This window comes from Oryx dammah, unplaced genomic scaffold (genome assembly GCF_014754425.2).
Source record: "Oryx dammah isolate SB20612 unplaced genomic scaffold, SCBI_Odam_1.1 HiC_scaffold_13, whole genome shotgun sequence".
Lineage (NCBI taxonomy): Eukaryota > Metazoa > Chordata > Mammalia > Artiodactyla > Bovidae > Oryx > Oryx dammah.
In genome coordinates, this window is record NW_024070197.1 from 21472165 (window position 1) to 21492181 (window position 20017).

Here is a 20017-nt window from a genome sequence, read left to right on the forward strand (position 1 = left end):
GTTACAATAAAGAGCCTGCACAACCAAATAAAATAAAGATAATAAAAAATTTTAAAAGATAATAAAAAATGAAATCAAATAAAATGTATTTGAGGCACCCTAACACACTTGATTCTGACAGAATTTGGTCCACTGGAGAAGGGAATGGCACACCACTTCAGTATTCTTGCCTTGAGAACCCCGTGAACAGTATGAAAAGGCAAAATGATAGGATACTGAAAGAGGAACTCCCCAGGTCAGTAGGTGCCCAATATGCTACTAGAGATCAGTGGACAAATAACTCCAGAAAGAATGAAGGGATGGAGCCAAAGCAAAAACAATTCCCAGTTGTGGATGTGGCTGGTGATAGAAGCAAGGTCCAATGCTGTAAAGAGCAATATTGCATAGGAACCTGGAATGTCAGGTCCATGAATCAAGGCAAATTGGAAGTGGTCAAACAGGAGATGGCAAGAGTGAATGTCGATGTTCTAGGAATCAGCGAACTAAAATGGACTGGAATGGGTCTGTTCGTTTCCAGGGCAAACCATTCAATATCACAGTAATCCAAGTCTGTGCCCCAACCAGTAAGGCTGAAGAAGCTGAAGTTGAACGGTTCCATGAAGACCTACAAGACCTTTTAGAACTAACACCCCCAAAAGATATCCTTTTCATTATAGGGGACTGGAATGCAAAAGTAGGAAGTCAAGAAACACCTGGAGTAACAGGCAAATTTGGCCTTGGAATGCGGAATGAAGCAGGGCAAAGACTAATAGAGTTTTGCCAAGAAAATGCACTGGTCATAGTAAACACCCTCTTCCAACAACACAAGAGAAGACTCTACACATGGACATCACCAGATGGTCAACACCGAAATCAGATTGATTATATTCTTTGCAGCCAAAGATGGCGAAGTTCTATACAGTCAACAAAAACAAGACCTGGAGCTGACTGTGGCTCAGATCATGAACTCCTTATTGCCAAATTCAGATTTAAATTGAAGAAAGTAGGGAAAACCACTAGACCATTCAGGTATGACCTAAATCAAATCCCTTATGATTATACAGTGGAAGTGAGAAATAGATTAAGGGACTAGATCTAATAAATAGAATGCCTGATGAACTATGGAATGAGGTTCGTGACATTGTACAGGAGACAGGGATCAAGACCATCCCCATGGAAAAGAAATGCAAAACAGCAAAATGGCTGTCTGAGGAGGCCTTACAAATAGCTGTGAAAAGAAGAGAAGCGAAAAGCAAAGGAGAAAAGGAAAGATGTAAGCATCTGAATGCAGAGTTCCAAAGAATAGCAAGAAGAGATAAGAAAGCCTTCCTCAGCGATCAATGCAAAGAAATATAGGCAAACCACAGAATGGGAAAGACATGAGATCTCTTCAAGAAAATTAGAGATACCAAGGGAACATTTCATACAAAGATGGGCTTGATAAAGGACAGAAATGGTATGGACCTAACACAAGCAGAAAATACTAAGAGGTGGCAAGAATACACAGAACAACTGTACAAAAAAGATCTTCACGACCAAGATAATCAAGACGGTGTGATCACTCACCTAGAGCCAGATATCCTGGAATGTGAAGTCAAGTGGGCCTTAGAAAGCATCACTATGAACAAAGCTAGCAGAGGTGATGGAATTCCAGTTGAGCTATTTTAAATCCTGAAAGATGATGCTGTGAAAGTGCTGCACTCAATATGCCAGCAAATTTGGAAAACTCAGCAGTGGCCACAGGACTGGAAAAGGTCAGTTTTTATTCCAACCCCAAAGAAGGGCAATGCCAAAGAATGCTCAAACTACCGCACAATTGTACTCATCTCACACACTAGTAAACTAATGCTCAAAATTCTCCAAGCCAGGCTTCAGCAATACGTGAACCATGAACTTGATGTTCAAGCTGGTTTTAGAAAAGGCAGAGGAACCAGAGATCAAATTGCCAACATCTGGTGGATCATTGAAAAGGCAAGAGAGTTCTAGAGAAACATCTATTTCTGCTTTATTGACTATGCCAAAGCCTTTGTGTGGATCACAATAAACTGTGGAAAATTCTGCAAGAGATGGGAATACCAGACCACCTGACCTGTCTCTTGAGAAATCTGTATGCAGGTCAGGAAGCAACAGTTAGAACTGCACATGGAACAGACTGGTTCCAAATCAGGAAAGGAGTACATCAAGACTGTATATTGTCACCCTGCTTATTTAACTTCTATGCAGAGTACATCATGAGAAACACTGGGCTGGAGGAAGAACAAGCTGGAATCAAGATTGCCAGGAGAAATATCAGTAACCTCAGATATGCAGATAACACCCCCCTTATGGCAGAAAGTGAAGAGGAACTAAAAAGCCTCTTGATGAAAGTGAAAGAGGAGAGGGAAAAAGTTGGCTTAAAGCTCAACATTCAAAAAACAAAGATCATGGCATCTGGTCCCATCACTTCATGGGAAATAGATGGGAAAACAGTGGAAACAGTGTCAGACTTTATTTTTTGGGGCTCCAAAATCACCGCAGATAGTGATTGCAGCCATGAAATTAAAAGACACTTACTCCTTGGAAGAATAGTTATGACCAACCTAGACAGCATGTTGAAAAACAGAGACATTACTTTGCCAACAAAGGTCCGTCTAGTCAAGGCTATGGTTTTTCCAGTGGTCAGGTATGGATGTGAGAGTTGGACTGTGAAGAAAGCTGAGTGCGAGGAATTGATGCTTTTGAACTGTGGTGTTGGAGAAGACTCTTGAGAGTCCCTTGGACTGCAAGGAGATCCAACCAGTCCATTCTGAAGGAGATCAGCCCTGGGATTTCTTTGGAAGGAATGATGCTGAAGCTGAAACTCCAGTACTTTGGCCACCTCATGCAAAGAGTTGACTCATTGGAAAAGACTCTGATTCTGGGAGGGATTGGGGGCAGGAGGAGAAGGGGACGACCGAGGATGAGATGGCTGGATGGCATCACTGACTTGATGGACATGAGTCTGAGTGAACTCCGGGAGTTGCTGATGGACAGGGAGGCCTGGTGGGCTGCGATTCATGGGGTCGCAAAGAGTCGGACATGACTGAGCGACTGAACTGAACTGAACACACTTGATCCCCTAGAGAAGGAAATGGCAACCCACTCCAGTGTTCTTGCCTGAAGAATTCCATGTATAGAAGAGCCTGGTGGGCTGTAGTCCATGGGATTGCCAAGAGTTGGACACAACTGAGCAACTAACACGCACACACACATACACACAACACCCTTGTGTAACGTGTAAGATTAACAGGAACGATGAGGATGTGGGGGCAGGCGGAAGAAGAATAAAAGAGATTTAGTTGGAAGTAAGACTAGTACCCACTACAAGGTCTTACATCCTCTGTTAGACGTGGGCCGTGGTTTTCTCTGAGTTTTCCGGCAGGCAGTAAGAAGGGAATGTGATCTGGAACACATTTCATACCCATTATTCAAAATCAGACAGTTTACTAAGAAGAAGCTGTTCCCAGTACCAAGGACTGGGAGAATTTCCTTCTTTGCACCCTTGTGGATGTTATCAGCTAGTGAATCAGTAATGTTCTCAGCAACATCTGTATACTGTAGGTTTTACAAGGGGCAAGTTGTGACCCATGGTGTGTAATGAAATCAATTCAGTGGGTTGCTATGGTATAATAAAAAGAAAAAGTGTTTGGTTTTTGTGCCTGGTTCCTGGCACAGAGCTCCTAAAACCCTTGGAATTACTTGTGTGTCTTATATGCTAATGAAATGACACCCAATGGGGGTTGGGAGCCTTTGGGAGCTAGGGAGCGTGCTGTTTATCTGAAAGAGCAAGCCTGTTGAGCTGGTCGGAACTTCCAGCCTCTCCCCTGGACTTCTGGGAAAGAGAGGCTGGAGATTGAGTTTAATCACCAGTAGCCAGTGATTTAGTCAATTATGCCCACGTAATGAAGTAATGAAACCTCCATTAAATTGCTAAGTGATGGGGAACTTGGAAGTTGGAGAACACATCAAGGATCAGGGAGGGAGACCTGCCTGGAGAGGGCATGGAGACTCCGCACCCTCCTTGGTCTGTGGATCTCTTGCACTGGTTTTCCTGAGCTGTATTCTTTACCATAAACCACAGTAGGGACTTCCCTGGTGCTCCAGTGATTAGGATTCTCACTGTATGCCCTGGGGGTTTGATCCCTGGTTGAGGAACTAAGATCACATAGGCCTTGCATTGTGGCCAAACAAACAAACAAACAAACAAAGAGAATAACCTACAGTAAATGTCAGGAAAAGGTTTTCTTGAATTTTGTGTGCCATTCTAGTGAATTGTTGAAGCTGAGAAAGGGGTTGTGGGAACCTCTGATCTGTAGCTGGTTGGTCAGAAATTCAGGTGTCCTCCCCGCCCCCCAACTTGCAACTGGTGCCTAAAGTGGGGCAGCCTTGTGGCACTGAGCCCAGAATCTGCAGGGTCTCTGCTAACTCTGGGAGTCGGTGACAGAATTGAATTGAATTGTTGGGCACCCAGTTGGTGTCAGAGAATCAGAATTGTAAAGTTTCAAACTTTATGGTTTTTTAAAAAGTTATGAGAATTGCTGTGATCTCACGGCAAGCCTTCAAGATGGCACCGAAGAAAGATAAGAAGCCTAAGAAGTCAACCTGGAAGTTTAATTTGGATCTTACTTATCCAGTAGAAGATGGAATTTTTGATTCTGGATATTTTGAACAGTTATCGCGGGAGAAAGTTGAAGTGAATGGCAAGACTGGAAATCTTGGGAATGTCGTTCACATTGAATGCTTCAAGAATAAAATCATAGTTGTTTTTGAGAAACAGTTCTCTAAAAGATATTTGAAGTACCTTAGCAAGGAATACCTTAAAAAGAACAATCTTCGTGATTGGCTTTGTGTGGTTGCATCAGACAAGGAGACTTACTAGCTTCGTTACTTCCAGATTAGTCAAGATGAAGATTAATCTCAGTATGAAGACTAGATGAAACCATCCTTTATAGGGCTTTGCTTGCTAATAAAACAAATTAAGCATACAAAAGAAACATATTGAAATGGACCTTTAGCTTATCAGTGAATAACAAACATTGTATATTAACAAAACAGAAAAGTTATGAGAGTTGAATAGAATATATTGGAGAGTACCACATGTATGGCAGAGCCATATGGGATCTTAGTTCCCCAACCAGGGAGGGAACCTGCACCCCTATAGTGGAAGTGCAGAGTCTTAACCTCCAGCTTCCCCAGTGGCTCAGCCGGTAAAAAGTCTGCCTGCACTGCAAGAGCGGAGAAGGCAATGGCACCCCACTCCAGTACTCTTGCCTGGAAAATCCCATGGACGGAGGAGCCTGGTAGGCTGCAGTCCATGGGGTCTCTAAGACTTGGACACGACTGAGCAATTTCACTTTCACTTTTCACTTTCATGCATTGGAGAAGGAAATGGCAACCTACTCCAGTGTTCTTGCCTGGAGAATCCCAGGGACGGGGGAGCCTGGTGGGCTGCTGCCTATGGGGTCGCACAGAGTTGGACACGACTGAAGCGACTTAGCAGCAGCAGCAGCAATGCAGGAGACCCTGTTTCAATCCCTGTCAGGAAGATCCCCTGGAGAAGGGAATGGCAACCCACTCCAGTATTCTTGCCTGGAAAAATCCCATGGACAGAGGAGCCTGGCAGGCTGTAGTCCATGGGATCCCAAAGAGTCAGACGCAACTAAGCCACTTAACCACTAGAGTGCTGGGAAGTTTCCGAGACTTGTTTTTTGGGGCAGGAGGTATACGCGTATGCGTGTAGTGTACTGTGATACAAAATTCATTTCTTACTGGTGACCATGTCCTTCTCCAAAAAAATTCCAAAATCAATGATATTCACCAACTGAGCTTCCAATATCTCATTGCCTGGCTGGGGAGTCCAGACTATGCATGAACGAAAACTTACTGGTCAGTGAAAGGGCAAGTGCCATCCTATTTGCAGCCAGGTCATGACTGCTCTTTCTTTGATCTTTGTTCTTTAGTTGTGGCATGTGGGATCTAGTTCCCCCACCAGGGATCAAACCTGGGTGTTCTGTATTGGGAGCACAGAGTCTTAACCACTGGACCACTGGGGAATTCCCTACGACTGCTCTTTCTGAGTGGGCGTAAGCTTGTTGGTTGGTCATGGAGAACAAGCTGAGGGAAGGGAGGTAGAGAGAGGGAGAGAGAAAGAGAAGGGAGTACAAAGACACCGAGAAGAGAAACCGATGAACCCATGTGTGTGCAGGGCGTGGAGAGTCCCCGGGGGAGGTCTGACTCCAGGGGAAGTGGTTTAGTGCTTTGCTCTCTGGAGGAAAGGTGGACAGGTGGTGAACAAAGCAGGCCACTGTCAGTTGGATGGGTTTTCATCAGCTGAGGATGGGGAGGTGGTCAGTTACTGTTTCTGGCTGGCTGGAGCTCTTGCTGGTGACCCTCAGCTGTCCTCATGTGTGACAGGAGGACATTTCTAGCACTTGGCCTGAACCATGACTGGGCACTTGCCAAGATGGTTCAAGGGAATGTGCTCAGCAAGACCTGGCTCAGAGCTTGGTTGCTACTGTCGGTTCTGAATCTGTAGAATGAATGAGCTAGCACCTGAAACATCCTCGAGTAGGTAGCAAAACCCCTCCTTTGGGAACTCGGGTAAAGTCTGTTCCTCCGTCCAGCTTCACGCTGTTCTGTTTAATGAATATAGTACATTCTGCTCATCCATTTGCTTGTTGCATATCTGGATTGTTTTCTACTTTTTGGCTGAGGAATAATGCTATTATAAACAGTCACATTCATGTCTTGGTTTGGACATATGTTTTCATTTCTCTTGTATAGATTCCTAGGAGTGCAATTACTTGGCTGTACAGTAAGTTATGTTGTAACTTTTTTTTTAAGCTACCTCACTGTTTTCCCCGGTGGTTGTGTCATTTACATTCAGGAATGTATGAAGTATCCAGTTTCTCTGTACAGCCTCACTAATACTTGTTATTGTCCTTTTTTTTTTTTTATTATAGCCAGTCTGATATTTTTGTATTGGTATCTTATTATGTCTTTAACATGCCTTTTCCTATTGACTAAAGACACTGAGCATCTTTTCATGTGCTTATTAGCCATTTATAGAACTTCTTTAGTAAAATATCTATTCAAATCTTTTGCCTGTTTTATGAATTCAGTAAAGTTACAGGATACAAAATCAATATACAGAAATCAATTGCATTTCTATACACTAATAATGAACTATCAGCAAGATAAATTAAGAAAATATTCCCAACACTTATACACCATTGGTGGGTCTGTAAGTTGGTATAGCCACTATGGAAAACAGTTTTGAGATTCTTCAAAAACTTAAGACTAGAATTGCTATGTGACCTACCTACTCCACTTCTGGGTATTTGTCTGAAGAACACAAAAGCTACTTTGAAAAGATACAAGCACCCCATGTTCATTGCAGCATTATTTATAATAACCAAGATATGGAAACAAACTAAGTGTCCATCAATGGATGGCTGGATAAAGAAAATGTGATACACACACACATGAAATATTATTTAGCCATAAAAAGGAATAAAATCTTGCTATTTGCAACAACATGGATAGAAATTGAGCATTAGCATTATGCTAAGTGAAATAAGTCAGAGAAAGACAAATACTGTGTGATCTCACTTATATGTGGAATCAAAACAAAACAAAATAAACAAAAAAACCCAGATCCTGTATACTGCAACTGAGAGTTCACATGTCACAACTAAAGATTCTTCATGCCACAACAAAAAAGCAAAGATTGAAAATCCTGAGGGCCACAACTAAGACCTGGCACAGCCAGATAAATATATAAATACATATTTTTTAAAATTCAAGCTCATAGATACAGAGAATAGATGGTGGTTGCCAGAGGTAGCGGTTGCAGGGTAGACAAAATGAGTACAACTTTCCAGTTATAAATAAGTCATGGGAATGTGATGTACAGCATGGTGACAGCAGTTAATAATACTGTATTGTATGTTTGAAAATTGCCAAAAGAGTAAATCTTAAAAGTTCTCATCTTAGGAAAATATTCTGTAACCATGTATAATGACAGATGGCATGTAGATTTATTACGGTGATCATTTTGAAGATACACAGATATAGAATCATATTGTACACTTGAAACTAATAGAATATTGTATGTCAGTTATAACTCAATTAAAAAAATCTTTTGCCCATTAAAAAAGTTGAGTGATCTTTTGATTATTTAATTAACAGAACTCTTTATGTTTTCTAGATACAGATTCTTTATCAGATACACAATTTGTAAATATTTTCTCCCATCCGTGGCTTTTTTCTTCTTCTTTTTTAATGTTATCTTCTGAAACACTGAAGTTTAAAATTTGACAACTCAAATTAATGTTTCTTCCTTTATGGATTTTTGTGCTTTTGGTGTATAACTAAGACTACTTTGCCACCGCTTCATGGCAAATAGATGGGGAAACAATGGAAACAGTGACAGACTTTATTTTCTCGGGCTTCAAAGTCACTGCAAATGGTGACTGTAGCCATGAAATTAAAAGATGCTTGCTCCTTGGAAGAAAAGCTATAACCAACTTAGGCAGCATATTAAAAAGCAGAGATATTACTTTGCAACACAGGTCTGTCTAGTCAAAGCTATGGTTTTTCCAGTAGTCATGTGTGGATTTGAGAGTTGGACCATAAAGAAGGCTGAGCACTGAAGAAATGATGCTTTTGAACTGTGGTGTTGGAGAATACTCTTGAGAGTCCTTTGGACTGCAAGGAGATCAAATTAGTCAATCCTAAAGGAAGTTAGTCCTGAATATTCTTTAGAAGGACTAAAGCTGAAGGCACCAATACTTTGGCCACCTGATTCGAAGAACTGACTCATTAGAAAAAACCCTGATGCTGGGAAAAATTGAAGGCAGTAGGAGAAGGGGACGACAGAGGATGAAGTAATTGGATGGCATCACCGACTCAATGGATATGAGTTTGAGCAAGCTCCAGGAGATGGTAAAGGATAGGGAAGCCTGGCGTGCTGCAGTCCATGGGGTAGCAAAGAGTCAGACACGACTGAGCTACTGAAAAGTAACTAGAATACTTTGTCCAATTTGAGGTCATGAAGATTTCATTCTAGGAGTTTTGTAGTTTTTGCTCTTTTACTGAGGTCTCTGAAATATTTTTTAAAACTTTACTTTTAATTGGAGGATAATTGCTTTACAGTGTTGGTTTCTGTTGTACAACAACCTGAATCAGCTGTAAGTTTTTATATATCCCCTCCTTCTTGGAGTTTCCCTCCCACCCTCAACCCCTGTCTGATCCATTTTGACTTGATACTTGGTTTGGTGTAATGCTGAGATTAGACTGAGATTTATTTTTTGCATATTGTGCAGAAAAGAGCTATTGTCGTAGGCCTGAGAAGTCTATCTTTAGAAAGCCCTGCTTGCAAGTTTGGCACTTGGCTGGTGTGTGGAAATGTAGATTTCAGGAGAGTTCCCCTTATTCCTAGAACTGATAAGAGGAGCTCATTATACTTAAACTATTTTCACAAACCATGTGAAGTGAAGTGAAAGTCACTCAGTCGTGTCTTGACTCTTTGCGACCCCATGGACTACACAGTCCATGGCATTCTGTAGGCCAGACTACTGGAGTGGGTAGCCTTTCCCTTCTCTAGGGGATCTTCCCAACCCAGGGAATGAACCCAGGTCTCCCACATTGCAGGCGGACAAACCATGTGGTTTATAGCAAATACCTGCTTTCCTTCTTGGAGTCTTAAATTTTGGAACGTGCTAGGCAGGGATGTTTACCTGACCAACCCCCAGCAAAAACCCTGGTGATCTTCCTTGGATGATAGCATTTATACACATGTTGTCACAACCCTTTGCTAGAGAAATTAAGCGTGTCCTGTGTGCCCCTCTGGGAAGGAGGACTCTTAGCAGCCTGTGCCCGGTTTCCTCTACACCTCACCCCATGCGCCTTTCCCTTAGCTGATTTTGCTGGATGTCCTTTTGCTGTAATAAATCAGAGCAGTGAGCACAACTACATCCTGAGTCTTGCAAGTCCCACCCCCACTGACTCTAGGGGTGGTCTTGGGGACACTGACATGCCTAGAAATGTCCAATTGCTTCAGCACCATTCGTCAGAAAGACTTTTGCTCCTTGAATTTTCTTGTCACCTTTGTCAAAATCAACTTACCATAAATGTAAAAATTTACTTCTGGATTCTGTTCTGTTCCATTGCCTATCCTTATGCCAGTACCATGTCGTCTTGATTACCGAGGCTTTATCGTAAGTTTAAAATCAGATAGCATAAGTCCTCCAACTTTGGTTTTGTTTTTTTTTTTTTTTCAGAATTATTTGGCTCTTCTAGGTCCTTTGCATTTCCATATAAATTCTAGGATCGGTTTGTTAGTTTCTCCTAAAAAGCTTACTACAGTTTAGATGGGAGTTGCTGTTTGCAATTTTTTTTAAGTTTATCTTGCTTATTTATTTGACTGCACTGGGTCTTTGTGTCTGGGACTTTCTGTAATTGTGGTTAGCGGGGGCTACCCTTGGTTGCAGTGCACGGGCTTCTCATTGCAGTGGCTTCTCTTGCTGCAGAGCACAGGCTGTAGGCTCAGGCGCTTCAGTGGTTGCAGCACGTGAGCTCAGTCGTTGCGGTTCACAGGCTGTATAGAGCGAGGGCTCAGTAGTTGTGATGTTCAGGCTTCGTTCCTCCACGGCATGTGGGATCTTCCCCAACCAGTAATCGAACTCGTGTCCTCTGCATTGGCATGTGGATTCTTATCCACTGTACCGCCAGGAAAGTCCGTGATTGGAATTGATTTGAATTGATGGATCAGTTGGAGAGAACTGACGTCTTGACAGTAGGGAGTCTTCCAACCCATAAACGTGAAATGTCTGTCCGTTTAATATCACAGTAGTGTTTTGAAGTTTTCAGTGTGCAAGACTTCTGCTTCTTTTCTTAATTTTATTCCTAAGTATTTTATTCTTTCTGATACTATTATGAGTGAAATTGTTTTCTTAATTTCATTTTAAGATTTCTTGTTGCTAGTATATAGAAGTAAAATTGATGTTTGTATTTTGACCTAGCTAAATTTATTAGTTCCAGTATTTGTTTTTTGGGTGCCTGGGGATTTTGTACATGCAAGATTATGTCAGCTGTGAATAAAGTTTTACTTCTTCTTTTTGGTTTAGATGCCTTTCTTTACCTTATTGCTACTGGCTTGAATCTCTAGTATGGTGTTGATAAGAAGTAGCATAAATGGACATCTTTGCCTTGCTCCTGATCATAAGGGGGAAAGCATCAATCTTTCATCTTTAATATGATGTTAGCTGTGGGTTTTTGTAGATGTTGTTTATCAAGCTTGTAAATTATCTTTTATTCCTAGCTTGTTATGGATTTTTACTGTAAATCTGTGTTGGATTTTATCACATGCTTTTTTTTCTTGCATCTATTGAGATGATGGTTTTGTTTGTTTGTTTGTTTTTGGTCCCTTATTCTGTTGCTATAGTATGTTACATTAATTGATTTTCAGATATTAAGCCAACCTTGCATTCTTGGGATAAAGCCCACTTGGTCCCCTGTATATGTTGCTAGGTTCAGGTTGCTAATATTTTGTGGAGGATTTTTACATATATATACATGAAAGATACTGATTAGTTTTCTTGTGGTGGTTTCCCCTGGTTTTGAATCAGGGTAATATCAGCGTCATAGGCTGAGCTAGGGAATGTTACCCACCCCTTCTCTTTTCTCATCTTTCCCCTTTTAAGGAGATAATTTATGGTCCCTTACGGGTGACTAGGAGCAACTTCTTTTTTCCTTCTCAAGGCTAATTCTTACAGAATTCAAGTTAAGCAGCTCAATGTCATTGGCTAAATGCTAGGTCCATGTATGGACAGATGTGGCTCAAAATGGAGCAGGTTCCCGGCCTCCCTGAGACACCTTGTCTGATCACAGCTGGCTCCTCCATCTGCTGGCAGACCCCCAGAGCTTCCCTACAGGGACAGGGGTGGGGTATCTGCTCAACTGGCCACAGGGGAATGCTTGGCTAAAGTTACTTCTCTCCCCCTTTCTCTTTTAACAGAGCAGCCACAAACCAAAAGGTACGAGAGCAGGTGCGCCTGGAACTGAGCTTCTTGAATTCAGACCTGCAGATGCTCAAGGAAGAGCTGGAGGGGCTCAACATCTCAGTAGGAGTCTATCAGAACACAGAGTAAGTAGGGGCAATGCTTCTGTCAGATACTTTCTGAGCCTTGGGAAATGCCTGCATCAGGGATGGTACACAGATAGGCCCCAGGGTGTAGCCAGCCCTGCTTTGATCTTGTTTGGAGTTGAGCAAGGTGCAGGAGTTAAAGAGAACCTGTAGAGTTTGTTGGAGATACCTGACCAGTTGGAGAAGAAGGCATTTATTTGTCCTGGGGCCACTTGGGCCACAGTTTTACTGGAGAGCCTTTTGGCTGGGTTCAGGCAGGGAAATGGCACCTGTCACATAGCCTGGGTGATGCCTCTGTCTTAAAGAGGCCGTGGAAGGATAGCTGTGGTCAGCTCTGAGAGTCAGCCTGCCAGGTGGGGCCCAGGAAGCCCCATCTTCTTCCCTCTCCACCCCAGCACCACACACACGATCTGACTCTGAGTCATTCTGTTGATAAGATTATAGAAACATGTAATAAGCTGCCTTTTCCAGCAAAGATCATGAGACTTTTGCAAGTTCCCTGAGGGGATGGTGTAACTGAGATACTTTGGAAATGTCTCCCATTGATTATTTGAGAAAGAAATGTTCTGATTCAGAAGCATCCCTTAGAAAGTCTTTGTGGGAGGCCAAATGTTGAGGTGTGACCTTCAGAAGAGCTCAGAAATTCTCCCTCCCCAAGGTGAGCTACCTTGGAAGGAAAAGTCCATCTTTTTTTTTTTTTCCTATATGGACCATTTTAAAAGGCTTTATTGAATTTGTTAGAGTATTGCTTCTGCTGATTATGTTCTGCTTTTTGGCTTCAAGGCATGTGGGATCTTAGGTCCCCAACTGGGGATAGAACTCGCACCCCCTGCATTGGAAGGCAAAGTCTCCTCCCCTCGACAGCCAGGGAGGTCCCCAAAAGTCCATCTTTAAGAGGAAATAACCTTGAGAACTGCTAAAGAACAGTTTACATACTTTTCTGTCTGGGGAAGTAGGACTTTTCAAAAGGTAAGGGAGCCCAGAGGAAAACTCAGTCAGAAAATAATTCCCTAGATGAACAGAATGAAAATGTTGGAGAACCTTCCATCACCTTTGAAAGGTGCTTTTCCTGATCATCTCCTGCACAGTCCTCTGCACTGTCCCCAAGGAGTTTTTCTGAGCCACGGGTAAAACCTCTGCATCCTTGGTGGCCATCCATGAGCCAGGCTGTGTGTCCTGGCTCACTTACCTTTGAGCTCCCAGCATAGTTCTGACACCTAATCAGTACAGCCAGTGAACGGCTTCCCTCATCTCATGCTGTATACTCAGCTGTGTCTGACTCTTTGCAACCCCATGGTCGGTAGTCTGCCAGGCTTCTTGGTCCATGGGATTTTCCAGGCAAGAATACTGGAGTGGGTTGCCATTCTCTTCTCCATCTATGAGATGAGTCAGGGCCAAGCATTGGTGATAGAAGTAGGATGTTTCTTATTCCACCTCGCTGTACGTGAAGCACAGGGCTGTTCATGCATATTGCCCAAAGACATGCAGTTAAGGCCCCTGTGTGACTGCAATACAGCTGTAAACTGGCCGATTGGTTTCTGGGAGTGGGAAAGTTGGTCCCCGGGAATGGGGAAGAGGGGAGAGAGATGTGCAGATATATAATGACATCTTGCATTTCCATCCGCCCTCTTCCTGTTTTCAAAGCACATTATTTTTTTCTTGGCACAGTCATCTATGAGGTAGACAGGGAAGAAACAATCTCATGCAGATGAGAAAACACAGGGAGCCCTGAGGTTATGGGAAAATGTTATATTAGTGCAAGATGGAGAGGGTGGGGAGTCCTGGCCAGGAGCCTGGGGATGCTGGCTGCTCTTGCACGGTCACAGGAAGAGCAGACCTAGCCGCTAGCCCCGTCAGGGTGAAGCCAGCAGAGAGTGGCCCGGCCTGTCCTCATCTCCTTCTAGCAGGATCCAGCTTTCCTGGCAGGCCTTGGGGAAGCTATGCACCCCATTGGGACTCGCCTGCTTTCAGCACAGCCCTGTTGTTTTCTGTCCCCCACAGAGGCAGCTTCAGCTTACAGCCCATTGTCCACTCACCCCGCCTGCATTCCTGGCCTCCTCCCCGGCTGGGCTGAGCGGCCCCAGGTCTCCTGTTACAGGTCAGGGAGCGAAATCCCTGTTGGCAAAACACAGCTGAGCCCAGTTCCCTTCCCACTGGTCCTGCCCCTGAGACCACGACCAGGGTGACCTTTGGGGGTAACCAGGTGGTTGGTGGGGGGAGAGGAATTGGTGGGGAAGTAGCTGGCCAGGGTCTGACCCAGGGCTAGGAGCCAGGTGCACTTAGGTGTCAGATGGGGCCCTCAAGGCCTTCCCCATGACACCTAGAAGGATACGCCCCATGGGAGGAGGCACGTGAGAGCCCAGGGTTGGAGGGCCTTCCCCATGACACCTAGAAGGATACGCCCCATGAGAGGAGGCATGTGAGAGCCCAGGGTTGGAGGGCTGCAGGAGAGGAGAGGTGGGACCCACTGCAGTGAAGGGAGCGGGGGGGGGGCGCCCCGGGCGTTGGCTGGAGATGGCAGCAGCGCACCAGACCGCAGAGTGGTGAGCACGCGAGGCACAGACCCTGGTGTGCAGAGGCCCTCGGGACAGTTATTCAGAGATGCAATGTGATTGGAGGGATACAGGGTACAGCTGGTAGGGGCCTCCTGTGTTAGGCTTGGTCATCTAGAAGGGGACGGGGACTCCTTTTGCAGCAAAAACGAGGACATGACCTGAGTGGTCTTTTTTTTTTTTAATGATTTTATTTATTTTTGGTTGCACTTGGTCTTTGATGCTGCGTGCAGGCTTTTTCCAGTTGCAGTGAGCGGAGCAACTCTTTGTTGTGGTGCGGGGGTTTCTCATTGTGGTGGCTTCTCTTGTTGTGGGACGTGGGCTCTAGGCATCTGGAAACTTCTCAGACCACGGATCGAACCCATGTCCCCTGCATTGGCAGATGGATTCTTATCCACTGTAGCACCAGGGAAGTCCTCCAGTGGTCTTTATGGAAAATGAACTGATGTGTACTAGCTTGGCTGGAGGAAAGGGGTGGGGATCTGAGCAGGATTCTGGTGGTGGGGCAAGCTGGGGGTGTGCAAAGTGGCCGAGATGCTGATGTTCATGTAGTTTGTTCTGTTCCTTCTAGGGAAGCATTTACGATTCCCCTGATTCCACTTGGCCTGAAGGAAACCAAGGACGTTGACTTTTCAGTCGCTCTCAAGGTAAATCTCAAAGCAATGGGCATTGGATTCGCTGTTTAAAAGAGAAATGTGGACACTGTGGATCCCTTGCAAGTGCTGAGTGAGGGTCAATGGGCCAAGTGTTGCTTGATTTCTTCAGGGTGGCCTTGAGCACCTTCAGCAGACCACCCGGACAGCCCGTGTGAAACTTTCCTATGCTCACTAACATCTGGTCGCTAAGACTCTCACACGCCTGGAGAAGGGGTTGGGAACCCGGGCTGGTTGGCTCCAGGAATCCAAGGCAAAGAGGATCTATGGTAAACAGGCTTTGAGTTTTTAAAATTGCATCCTGTTTTAGTATCTTTTTTTTGCCTCGAAGTTTATAGTCAATTTAGGCCATGTTTTTGGAAGAATAGCCAAAAGTTTTTGACCCTCAACATTTTATTTTGAAAATAGTAGAAAATTTGAAAGAATGTCACAGTGAACCCCTGTATACTCATTACCTAGATGCTCCTGTTAACATTTTGCTGTAGTCACCTTATCATATATTTGTGCTTCTATGCATCCCTCTCCCCGCACATTGATGCATCTTATTTTTGATTCCTTTCAGAGTAAACCAAAGATACTGGTTCACTGCCCTTAAACACTTGAATAGCTAGAGTTTATGCATCCCCCACCCCCTGATCCCTGGATGTCTGCCTTCTCTTTTTTTTCTCTCTATCCCCCACTTTGTCCTCCCCCTTTCTCTTTCCCTCCCTTCCATCTTTTTTTTTTTTTAAGTACCATTTTTTTTAAGTATCATACATTGCACAATTCACCTCTTTAAAGTAAAAATAGTATCTGGCCTCCCTTAGCCATGTGTGTCTCTGGCAAGCAGTGATATTGTAGGTCCACCCATGTCAGTCACTGAACAGGTGCTGGTGATGTCAGAGGCCCAGCTGTTAGGGCCCCTGTAATTCAGTGGAGGATCTGGGTGGGAAGTGAGAAAGATTCTTTGATGGAGGTACCCAGAGATAGCTTTCCCCTAAGCTGGGGCCAGGAGAGGCCTCCCCAAGTCTGGAATGCTTTCCTCTTCCTCTTTGCCCCAGATCCATCTCTATGAGTTTTACTGAATCATCTCAAACTTCCATGTAGGAGAAGAAAGTGGTGATGAGGTGGAAGGTGGTGTGTGTCTCCAAGCTTTCCAGCACAGGCAGGGTGTGTAGGGATGAATCCCAGAATTGTGAAAAATGCTTCAAAGAATTCTGTTTCTTGTCACAGCAGTCCTATTAGTTGACTCATCTTTTCACTGATTTTATTTTAGAAAAGAAAAAAATGACCATATGGCATTTTGGGCACTACACAATATGTCCTTTTAAAAAGCAATTGGTAATAAATAAGTGGGACCTAATTAAATCTAAATTTTAAAATTAAAATTAAAAGCTCTTGCACAGCAAGATTGTGGACTATGCTAAGTCACTCGGTCGTGTCCAACTCTTTGTGACCCTATGGACTGTAGCCCACCAGGCTTCTCTGTCCATGGGATTCTCCAGGCAAGAATACTGGAGTGGGTTGCCATTTCCTTCTCCAAGGAAACTATAAAGAGAAAAGACACCTTTCAGAATGGGAGAAAATAATAGCAAATAAATCAACTGACAAAGGATTAACTTTCAAAATATACAAGCAGCTCATACAGCTCAATACTAGAAAAACAAACAACCCAGTCAAAAGCGGGCAACACAGCTAAACAGACATTTCTCCAAAGAAGACATACAGATGGCTAATAAACACATGAAAAGATGCTCAGCATCACTCATTATTAGAGAAATGCAAATCAAAACTACAATAGATACCACCTCATGTCAGTCAGAATGGCCATCGTCAAAAAATCTACAAGCAATAAATGCTGGAGGATGTGTGGAAATAAGGGAACCCTTTTGTAGTGTTAATGGGAATGTAAATTGAAACAGCCACTGTGGAGATTCCTTAAAAAAATAGGAATAAAACTACTATATGACCCAGCAGTCCTACTATTGGGCATACACCCTGAATAAACCATAATTGAAAAAGATGCATGTACCCCAATGTTCATTGCAGTGCTATTTACAGTAACTAGGGCATAGATGGAGAAAGCAATGGCACCCCACTCCAGTACTCTTGCCTGGAAAATCCCATGGACGGAGGAGCCTGGTAGGCTGCAGTCCATGGGGGTCGCAAAGAGTCGGACACGACTGAGCGACTTCCCTTTCACTTTTCACTTTCATGCATTGGAGAAGGAAATGGCAACCCAATCCAGTGTTCTTGCCTGGAGAATCCCAGGGACGGGGGAGTCTGGTGGGCTGCTGTCTATGGGGTCTCACAGAGTCGGACATGACTGAAGCAACTTAGCAGCAGCAGCAGGCCATAGAAGCAACTTAGATGTCCATTGACAGATGAATGGATAAAAAAGCTGTGGTACATATATACAGAGAAATATTTCTCAGCCATAAAAAGGAATGCACTTGAGTCAGTGCTAATGAGGTAAATGAACCTAGAAGCTATTATACAGAGTGAAGTCAGAAAGAGAAAAATATCATATATTAATGCATATATATGGAATCTAGAAAGATGGTACTGATGAACCTGTTTGCAGGGCAGCAATGGAGACGCAGACATAGAAAACAGACTTTTGGACACAGGAAGGGAAGGAGAGGAAGAGCCTAATTGAAAAAGTAACATTGAAACATATATATTACCATATGTAAAATAGCCAGTGGGAATTTGCTGTATAATACAGGGAGCTCAAACCCAGTGCCTGTGACAACCTAGAAGGGTGGGATGGGGAGGAGGCAGGAGGGAGGTTCAAGAGGGAGGGGACATATGTATACCTATGACTGATTCATGTTGATGTATGGCAGAAACGAACAAAATCAATTCAGTTCAGTTCAGTCACTCAGTTGTGTCTGACTCTGTGACCCCCATGGACTATAGCACGCCAGGCTTCCCTATCCATCACCAGCTCCCGGAGTTTGCTCAGACTCACGTCCATTGAGTCGGTGGTGCCATCCAACCATCTCATCCTCTGTTGTCCCCTTCTCCTCCTGCCTTCAATCTTTCCCAGCATCAGGGTCTTTTCTAATAAGTCAGTTCTTTGCATCAGGTGGTCAAAGTATTGGAGCTTCAACTTCAGCATCAGTCCTTCCAATGAACAAAATATTGTAAAGCAGTTATTCTCCAGTTAAAAAAAATTGGTTAATGCTTTGAAAGCTTTTGCACTTGTCCTCCAATCTCAAGCAGAGACTGTGTGAGTTCCTTTCACTCAGGGCCTTGTGGACTGATGTCTTGTTTAAATCCAGGTCCTGGGCCCTGTGAGTTTGGGGTTTATTTTAGAGTTTGAGAAGGGACTTTGGTAGTCTCGCCAGACCCAGGATTACCAAAATTTTATTTTCTGGGTAGTAGACAGCTATACGCCAGCTTTGCACAGGGCGCGTGAGCTTTTAGTTAGGTGTGACACTTGGTATAGGTCTGTGAGACTCCAGACAATGCTTATGTCTGTGGAAATGTTTCAGTTGCTTTTGTAGAATAGTTTCTTTTAAGATTTAGTTTGTTGCTTTGTGCCAGAGCTGGAAGAGTATGGGCATTTTGCAGGGGACAGGAAATTGGTGAAGGGGATTAAAGTTACAAATTTTCATATAATAAATAAGCCATGGGCATAGACTATGAAACATAAGGAATATATTCAGTAATACCGTAATAACTTTGTATGGCAACAGATGGCTACTAGACTAGCCGTGGTGATCATTTCATAAAGTATGCAAATGTCAAACCAGTATGTCATACACCTGAAACAAACATAATATTGCAGTCAACTATATTTCAATTTAAAAAAAAAAAAAGACATACCCAGAAACACAAAATGTGTGAGTTTGGAAGGAATTGTGCAGGTTGCCAAAATTTTAAAAATTTAAAAAGAGTGCAGGCATTCAAAAGGGAGACTCGTGGAGAAAACTGGGAATTTCCTGGGCAACTGTAAGGATCCAAACATGCCATGTGCAGAATTCACATTAAATCTAGTGGGGAAAAAAAAATCACATGTTGTGGATATGGCCAAGTGCTATTCAGCTGAGGTTTCCAACCATGTCATTTTAGTCTAAAAAGAACTCTACAGATGTCAGTCATACAAAAATGAGAATGTTTGGGGGACATTCTGTTTTTCCTCCCATGTTTGTGCTTGAGAGTCACACAGACAGGTGTGCAGAAGTATCTGGCCAACTAAACCAGGGAAGTTCATGTTGTCCTTCAGATCTGTGTATCCTTGTGATGTTTAATGGTCAGTGAAACTTCATGGTCTGATTATGTTCTGTTTTAAATAAATGGGCTTTAAAACAATTTCATGAAGAAGCACCATCAAAATAAATTCTAGAGAATTCAAGTTTTTTTTGTTTTGTTTTAAATATAGCTTTGTTAGTATATATTTCTGATTGAGAACAGTATTGCAAAATGTTCAGAAAATACCAAGACATGTAGAGATCCCTCAGAGCCACACACATCCCCCTACACCTTTATTTGGTACTTAAGCTTTGAGCACCTGGTCTCATCCTCTGATCAGGGGTCTTTAGAAGGATGTGAGACTCCTCTGATCTATTCAGGCTCAGCATGGTATCTACTGGTAGTAAGTGCCAATAGGGTAGCTATTAATTTCATTCTTAAGGCATCTCTCAGATTTTATTGTCAATAGCTCTCCTGTGAGCATTTTT

The 20017-nt window shown here is 43.3% G+C and overlaps 2 protein-coding genes across 2 annotated transcripts in view; both read left to right on the forward strand.

The window, feature by feature from the left end:
* The window catches only part of RHPN2 (rhophilin Rho GTPase binding protein 2), a 70570-nt gene that overhangs the window by 20152 nt on the left and 30401 nt on the right, over nt 1–20017 (forward strand). The window contains exons 3-4 of the mRNA XM_040253163.1: nt 12017–12145; nt 15269–15344. Coding sequence (XP_040109097.1) covers nt 12017–12145; nt 15269–15344 — 205 coding nt within the window. The remainder of the gene's footprint in view (nt 1–12016; nt 12146–15268; nt 15345–20017) is intronic.
* Nucleotides 4146–4946, forward strand: LOC120872650 (60S ribosomal protein L22-like 1). Its single transcript, XM_040253165.1, has one exon. The coding sequence runs from the start codon at nt 4526–4528 to the stop codon at nt 4874–4876; it is 351 nt and encodes a 116-aa protein (XP_040109099.1). The 5' UTR covers nt 4146–4525; the 3' UTR covers nt 4877–4946.

What these genes read in the sequence shown, in the direction of transcription:
- LOC120872650 (XM_040253165.1), top strand. Translation starts at nt 4,526, where the DNA reads ATGAGAATTGCTGTGATCTCACGGCAAGCCTTCAAGATGGCACCGAAG.